The sequence below is a fragment of the Alosa sapidissima genome, chromosome 1 (genome assembly GCF_018492685.1).
Source record: "Alosa sapidissima isolate fAloSap1 chromosome 1, fAloSap1.pri, whole genome shotgun sequence".
Classification (NCBI taxonomy): Eukaryota; Metazoa; Chordata; class Actinopteri; order Clupeiformes; family Clupeidae; genus Alosa; species Alosa sapidissima.
Window position 1 is genome coordinate 3,886,730 of NC_055957.1, and position 8,651 is coordinate 3,895,380.

General features: G+C 47.6%; 1 protein-coding gene across 1 annotated transcript in view; it reads left to right on the forward strand.

Annotated features, from left to right (window-relative positions):
• The window catches only part of fermt2 (FERM domain containing kindlin 2), an 80,626-nt gene that overhangs the window by 43,447 nt on the left and 28,528 nt on the right, over positions 1-8,651 (forward strand). The window contains 1 exon segment of the mRNA XM_042087171.1: positions 6,761-6,889. Within this exon segment, the coding sequence (XP_041943105.1) occupies positions 6,761-6,889 (129 nt within the window).

Genomic DNA, 8,651 nt, shown 5'->3' on the forward strand with positions numbered 1-8,651 from the left:
GTTTTGTCCACATAGACCCCCCAACCCCCTCCTCCATCACGGTCATTTAGTTCAGTTTTGTCCACATAGACCCCCCAACCCCCTCCTCCATCACGGTCATTTAGTTCAGTTTTGTCCACATAGACCCCCCAACCCCCTCCTCCATCACGGTCATTTAGTTCAGTTCAGGTCAGTTTTGTCCACATAGACCCCCAACCCCCTCCTCCATCACGGTCATTTAGTTCAGTTTTGTCCACATAGACCCCCAACCCCCTCCTCCATCACGGTCATTTAGTTCAGTTCAGGTCAGTTTTGTCCACATAGACCCCCAACCCCCTCCTCCATCACGGTCATTTAGTTCAGTTCAGGTCAGTTTTGTCCACATAGACCCCCCAACCCCCTCCTCCATCACGGTCATTTAGTTCAGTTTTGTCCACATAGACCCCCCAACCCCCTCCTCCATCACGGTCATTTAGTTCAGTTTTGTCCACATAGACCCCCCAACCCCCTCCTCCATCACGGTCATTTAGTTCAGTTCAGGTCAGTTTTGTCCACATAGACCCCCAACCCCCTCCTCCATCACGGTCATTTAGTTCAGTTTTGTCCACATAGACCCCCAACCCCCTCCTCCATCACGGTCATTTAGTTCAGTTTTGTCCACATAGACCCCCAACCCCCTCCTCCATCACGGTCATTTAGTTCAGTTTTGTCCACATAGACCCCCAACCCCCTCCTCCATCACGGTCATTTAGTTCAGTTTTGTCCACATAGACCCCCAACCCCCTCCTCCATCACGGTCATTTAGTTCAGTTCAGGTCAGTTTTGCCCACATAGACCCCCAACCCCCTCCTCCATCACGGTCATTTAGTTCAGTTTTGTCCACATAGACCCCCAACCCCCTCCTCCATCACGGTCATTTAGTTCAGTTTTGTCCACATAGACCCCCAACCCCCTCCTCCATCACGGTCATTTAGTTCAGTTTTGTCCACATAGACCCCCAACCCCCTCCTCCATCACGGTCATTTAGTTCAGTTCAGGTCAGTTTTGTCCACATAGACCCCCAACCCCCTCCTCCATCACGGTCATTTAGTTCAGTTTTGTCCACATAGACCCCCAACCCCCTCCTCCATCACGGTCATTTAGTTCAGTTCAGGTCAGTTTTGTCCACATAGACCCCCAACCCCCTCCTCCATCACGGTCATTTAGTTCAGTTCAGGTCAGTTTTGTCCACATAGACCCCCCAACCCCCTCCTCCATCACGGTCATTTAGTTCAGTTTTGTCCACATAGACCCCCCAACCCCCTCCTCCATCACGGTCATTTAGTTCAGTTTTGTCCACATAGACCCCCCAACCCCCTCCTCCATCACGGTCATTTAGTTCAGTTCAGGTCAGTTTTGTCCACATAGACCCCCAACCCCCTCCTCCATCACGGTCATTTAGTTCAGTTTTGTCCACATAGACCCCCAACCCCCTCCTCCATCACGGTCATTTAGTTCAGTTCAGGTCAGTTTTGTCCACATAGACCCCCAACCCCCTCCTCCATCACGGTCATTTAGTTCAGTTCAGGTCAGTTTTGTCCACATAGACCCCCCAACCCCCTCCTCCATCACGGTCATTTAGTTCAGTTTTGTCCACATAGACCCCCCAACCCCCTCCTCCATCACGGTCATTTAGTTCAGTTTTGTCCACATAGACCCCCCAACCCCCTCCTCCATCACGGTCATTTATTTCAGTTCAGGTCAGTTTTGTCCACATAGACCCCCAACCCCCTCCTCCATCACGGTCATTTAGTTCAGTTTTGTCCACATAGACCCCCAACCCCCTCCTCCATCACGGTCATTTAGTTCAGTTCAGGTCAGTTTTGTCCACATAGACCCCCAACCCCCTCCTCCATCACGGTCATTTAGTTCAGTTCAGGTCAGTTTTGTCCACATAGACCCCCCAACCCCCTCCTCCATCACGGTCATTTAGTTCAGTTTTGTCCACATAGACCCCCCAACCCCCTCCTCCATCACGGTCATTTAGTTCAGTTTTGTCCACATAGACCCCCCAACCCCCTCCTCCATCACGGTCATTTAGTTCAGTTCAGGTCAGTTTTGTCCACATAGACCCCCAACCCCCTCCTCCATCACGGTCATTTAGTTCAGTTTTGTCCACATAGACCCCCAACCCCCTCCTCCATCACGGTCATTTAGTTCAGTTTTGTCCACATAGACCCCCAACCCCCTCCTCCATCACGGTCATTTAGTTCAGTTTTGTCCACATAGACCCCCAACCCCCTCCTCCATCACGGTCATTTAGTTCAGTTCAGGTCAGTTTTGCCCACATAGACCCCCAACCCCCTCCTCCATCACGGTCATTTAGTTCAGTTTTGTCCACATAGACCCCCAACCCCTTCCTCCATCACGGTCATTTAGTTCAGTTTTGTCCACATAGACCCCCAACCCCCTCCTCCATCACGGTCATTTAGTTCAGTTTTGTCCACATAGACCCCCAACCCCCTCCTCCATCACGGTCATTTAGTTCAGTTTTGTCCACATAGACCCCCAACCCCCTCCTCCATCACGGTCATTTAGTTCAGTTCAGGTCAGTTTTGTCCACATAGACCCCCCAACCCCCTCCTCCATCACGGTCATTTAGTTCAGTTTTGTCCACATAGACCCCCCAACCCCCTCCTCCATCACGGTCATTTAGTTCAGTTTTGTCCACATAGACCCCCCAACCCCCTCCTCCATCACGGTCATTTAGTTCAGTTCAGGTCAGTTTTGTCCACATAGACCCCCAACCCCCTCCTCCATCACGGTCATTTAGTTCAGTTTTGTCCACATAGACCCCCAACCCCCTCCTCCATCACGGTCATTTAGTTCAGTTCAGGTCAGTTTTGTCCACATAGACCCCCAACCCCCTCCTCCATCACGGTCATTTAGTTCAGTTCAGGTCAGTTTTGTCCACATAGACCCCCCAACCCCCTCCTCCATCACGGTCATTTAGTTCAGTTTTGTCCACATAGACCCCCCAACCCCCTCCTCCATCACGGTCATTTAGTTCAGTTTTGTCCACATAGACCCCCCAACCCCCTCCTCCATCACGGTCATTTAGTTCAGTTCAGGTCAGTTTTGTCCACATAGACCCCCAACCCCCTCCTCCATCACGGTCATTTAGTTCAGTTCAGGTCAGTTTTGTCCACATAGACCCCCCAACCCCCTCCTCCATCACGGTCATTTAGTTCAGTTTTGTCCACATAGACCCCCCAACCCCCTCCTCCATCACGGTCATTTAGTTCAGTTCAGGTCAGTTTTGTCCACATAGACCCCCAACCCCCTCCTCCATCACGGTCATTTAGTTCAGTTTTGTCCACATAGACCCCCAACCCCCTCCTCCATCACGGTCATTTAGTTCAGTTCAGGTCAGTTTTGTCCACATAGACCCCCAACCCCCTCCTCCATCACGGTCATTTAGTTCAGTTCAGGTCAGTTTTGTCCACATAGACCCCCCAACCCCCTCCTCCATCACGGTCATTTAGTTCAGTTTTGTCCACATAGACCCCCAACCCCCTCCTCCATCACGGTCATTTAGTTCAGTTTTGTCCACATAGACCCCCAACCCCCTCCTCCATCACGGTCATTTAGTTCAGTTTTGTCCACATAGACCCCCAACCCCCTCCTCCATCACGGTCATTTAGTTCAGTTTTGTCCACATAGACCCCCAACCCCCTCCTCCATCACGGTCATTTAGTTCAGTTCAGGTCAGTTTTGTCCACATAGACCCCCAACCCCCTCCTCCATCACGGTCATTTAGTTCAGTTTTGTCCACATAGACCCCCAACCCCCTCCTCCATCACGGTCATTTAGTTCAGTTTTGTCCACATAGACCCCCAACCCCCTCCTCCATCACGGTCATTTAGTTCAGTTCAGGTCAGTTTTGTCCACATAGACCCCCCAACCCCCTCCTCCATCACGGTCATTTAGTTCAGTTCAGGTCAGTTTTGCTCTGGTCATTCGGATTAGGAGGGTAAAGAGGACCTGTCCTGATGATGAGACGCTGGGATGGATTGTCCAATGACGGGTCATAACGAGCTTTTCTGTTTTTGTTTCTCTTGTTTTTTGAATTGAACTTTGCCTGTGAACTTGGACTCTTTATCATAGTGGTAAGTGGGTGTAACTAGAATTTCGATCTCCTTTTCGCCTTTTCTCCAACTACAATGGGACTCTGCCTGTCTGGATTATGAGTTAGATTGGAAGCATCACGGTGTACACCCCAAAATGGTTCTGCAGAAGGCTGTGTGGAAAGTTTCAGCTGGGCGTCTGTCCCAGCATGTCTCATATTCAGTCCCATAATCGTGCTCCTATTGCAAGATGAGCATGCTGATGAGACTGGAAGCCTTCTGCCACACGATGACTGCTTTGAATTTATATGGTGATTTCATAATCGCTTACTATGTGCCACACGATGACTGCTTTGAATTTATATGGTGATTTCATAATCGCTTACTATGTCCTCTAGCTGCTCCAGTGTTTAAATGTGACAGCGGACATTTGTAGCGATGACATATGAGGTCGAACAAAGTCAATTAATGTGTGCCATGACACGTGGTTCAGTATTGGTGACCCACATGTGATATAAAATTGAAGTTAAAGTTGGCTCGGATTCCCAACTGCGGGGTCAGGAATAGTGCTGGGCGGTATACCGGTTCACACCGTATACCGGTGTATATTTTCGTTATGATATGAATTTTTAATATACCGCCATACCGGTGTATTTGATTACACAACGTTTGGAACGCTGCGCCGCGCGACAGTGTTTCAGACAGACTTTTTTTTTTTTACACGCACGCATGGTGCCACTGCATGGCATAGTGAGGGTAAACACAAAACACCTTAAGTTTTTCCCCTGAAGTATGACCCTTAAGGCTTAATTTATCCTTAGATAAGGGGTTTATTTAAGGGTGTTGCACAGAATAATACCTTAAATTGTTTCTTTAGTTAAGGAAAAACGTTAAGGGATACTGCATTGAAAAGGATTTACAGTCACGAAAATTCTATTGAGATTGTTCAACAGCTGTAACTAGCTGGCTAGTAGGTGATGTCATTAGTTAGCAACCCACCGAACACAGTGAAGTTTAATGTTCTTATCATTCATCTCACCTGAAGAATATTCGCTGAAATTATCCAGGTAGCAAGTAAAGCATGTTATAGACATGCACTGAGCAATACTAGCTGGCTAGTTAGAAATTATCCTGACTGTCATCAGTGCACCAAAACTACCTTTTTTGTTAATGTTTTGCCTAGCGAAACTAACCGAAGCTCATGGCAGGCTAACAAGACATCCACATGAAGTTAACGTTAGCCTACCACTAACGTCATGTAAACCACACAATAACAATACATTTCTGATAGGCCTATTTGACAGAGTAAGCATATTAACAGAGAGGTTTTATTTTAAATTGTATCGTTTTAAAAAAGTATAATTATGGCAAGTTGCACTACTTTTTGTATTGGTTTTATTTAATAAATTATAAATTTGCACAGTAAAAGTTCTGTATTTTGACTGCAATTGTCTTTGCATTCTGATTAGATTCTTCATTAGAATCATGAGTGGCTCTTTGTAAACAGCATCATTTTCTGGGGCCATGCAAAACTGCATTACCACTAGTGTGGAGTTATTCTACATCATGACAGTAAAATAGACCATCCTTAGTCAATGTACTGCAGCAATTCCTCTCTCAACCTGTAGAAAATGCTGTGAACATCTGATTATGCATGGTAAAAAAATACCGTCATATACCGTGAAACCGTAAGAATTTTGAAAAATACCGTGATATACATTTTTGGTCATACCGCCCAGCACTAGTCAGGAATCAAACTTAGGTCGACTGATTGTCAGGCAGCTGCTACATGATGCTCATTCCAGCCAGTGTTTTGTCCCTGAACTATGATTTAAGCTCTGCAAATATATCACCAAGGCCTGGTCTTCTCCACAGTTTCCTGTGTTGAATCCTCAGTTGGTTAGAGCAGAGGCAAAGAGCCCTTTCAAATAGGCAGTCCACCTCAGGAATGGTTCAGGAGCTGACCATTTGTCAGGGAGAAGTGGTCTGTTTATTTCTACACACATTGCAGTGAGTTTAAGCATGTAGCCTTGATTAACTCTCTCTCCGTTTATCATTTCCCCACTCTTCCCTCTCCTCCTCTCCTCTCCTCCTCTCCCTTTCTCCTCCTTTCCTCTCCTCCTCCCTCTCTCCTCCTCTCCTCCTTCCCTCTCCTCCTCTCCCTCTCTCCTCCTTTCCTCTCCTCCTCTCTCTCTCCTCCTTTCCTCTCCTCCTCTCTCTCTCCTCCTTTCCTCCTCCTCCCTCTCCTCCTTCCCTCTCCTCCTCTCCCTCTCTCCTCCTCTCTCTCTCCTCCTTTCCTCCTCCTCCCTATCCTCCTTCCCTCTCCTCCTCTCTCTCTCTCCTCCTTTCCTCTCCTCCTCCCCTCTCCTCCTTTCCTCTCCTCCTCTCCCTCTCTCCTCCTCTCTCTCTCCTCCTTTCCTCTCCTCTTCTCCCTCTCACCTCCTTTCCTCTCCTCCTTTCCTCTCCTCTCCCTCTCTCCTCTCCTCCTCTCCTCCTTTCCTCTCCCTCTCTCCTCCTCTCCCATCTCTCTATCTCTTACTTACACCCTTTTTCATGTTTTCTTACTCTCTCCTTTTCTTCCCTCTCTTTTGGTCCTGGCCTCTCCCTATCTCCTCCTTTCCTCTCCTCCTCTTCATCCTCCTCCTCCTCCTCCTCCTCCCCGTCTCCTCTCTCAGATATCCGTCACCCGGAGGAGCTGTCTCTGCTCCGTAAGCCCCGTGACCCCAAGAAGAAGAAGAAGAAGCTGGAGGAGGTGGAAGAGGACCCACTGGAGCTGGAGGGACCCCTGCTCACGCCTGGATCAGGTAAACAAACAAGCAATCCAAAATAACCCAGCCTCACTCACACAGTGAACAGAGCTGTAAGGCAGAAGCTCATCGGAAGAACGTTGGGAATGTTTGATAGGAACGATGGGAACGTTCCACACGGTCCTCAGTGCTTGGATGCAGCTGTCCCATGAGGCAGACCAGGGGTGTAGAATGATAGGGAAGGCAGGGCGTAACCATGAGAAGCAACTGATGGTTATGTTCATAGTTGAATTATCCGTCAATTATTTTCTTGATTGATCGATTAGTTGTTTGATCAATAAAAAGACAGAAAATAGTGAAAAACTCATGTCTGTCAGTGTTTCTGCAACACTGCAGTTTCTGCAACACTGGCATTAGCATTAGCAACCGGACTGTTAGCCACATCACTCCCCAATGCTCAGTAGGGGCGTTAGCATTAGCAACAGGACTGTTAGCCACATCACTTCTCAATGCTCAGTAGGGGCGTTAGCATTAGCAACAGGACTGTTAGCCACATCACTTCTCAATGCTCAGTAGGGGCGTTAGCATTAGCAACAGGACTGTTAGCCACATCACTTCTCAATGCTCAGTAGGGGCGTTAGCATTAGCAACAGGACTGTTAGCCACATCACTTCTCAATGCTCAGTAGGGGCGTTAGCATTAGCAACAGGACTGTTAGCCACATCACTTCTCAATGCTCAGTAGGGGCGTTAGCATTAGCAACAGGACTGGCAGCCATGAGCTGGGGCTTCCCAGTATGAATCCCAATGAAATGTGGCGATGACACAGATGACCCTCACAGAGCTGCCCAGGCAACAGGGAAGCTCCTGCAAATAAGGAGCCCTATTCAAGTTTGAGCTCTGCCACCAAGATTAGGGGCCTCGTTCCAAGTAGTCCACAGGCTCCCCCGATCTCACACACACACACACACACACACAAAGGGCTTTAGAATAGTATGCATCACTCCCCATAGCTCAGTAGGAGTGATAGCAGCAGGACCCTGCATTAGCAACAGGTAGCCATTTTTGTAGCTTCCTAGCTTCTCAGTGTGAGCCGCAGATGAAATGAGATGAGCTGACTCAGACTATGGCCTAGTCCACACGTACCAAACCACCAAACCGATCTTTTTTTCCTCCGTCTTCCCTGGAACCGTATCAAGAATATTTGCGTCCAAACAGATCCATCTCAACACGTTACTTCATACCCCAGGCCTATAGGTGGCACTGTTTCTTTACAGAAATTGACCAAAACTTGCGCTTTACAAACAGACAGAATAGGCTACGACGAAATGGCTAGTGCAAGGAAACTAGAATTGTTTGTGTGGACTGATGGTGAACTGTCAACTGTAGTCAACTGTAAAACTAATAAACTATTTTACGGTTTGTGAAGGGTGCAGTCCCGTCCTTTATTTGGCTAACGCAGGTAGGCCTACTAATCACCTTTACTTTCTTTGGTTGTAGGATAGTCTGTGATTCACATTAGTTTTGGCTATCACCGCAATTATGCTACTAAACGCAAGACTTACCCAAATTCTAGGCTATTCTGTCGCCACATTTATAATATTGCTATAAAACCTTCGTTAGTAACAGTCAATACGTTTGCCTGCATCAAATCACGCATTTGCATTCAGTGTGCTACCATCGGCTTAACGTGAGTTCTAAGCGTCTTTGTATGCTTATATCTGATTTCACTCGACTGTGAATGCATGTATATATGTTGTAAGACATGTAAAATAAATGAATGACACTGGCACTACGCACAAATTAATGTAGCCTAAACT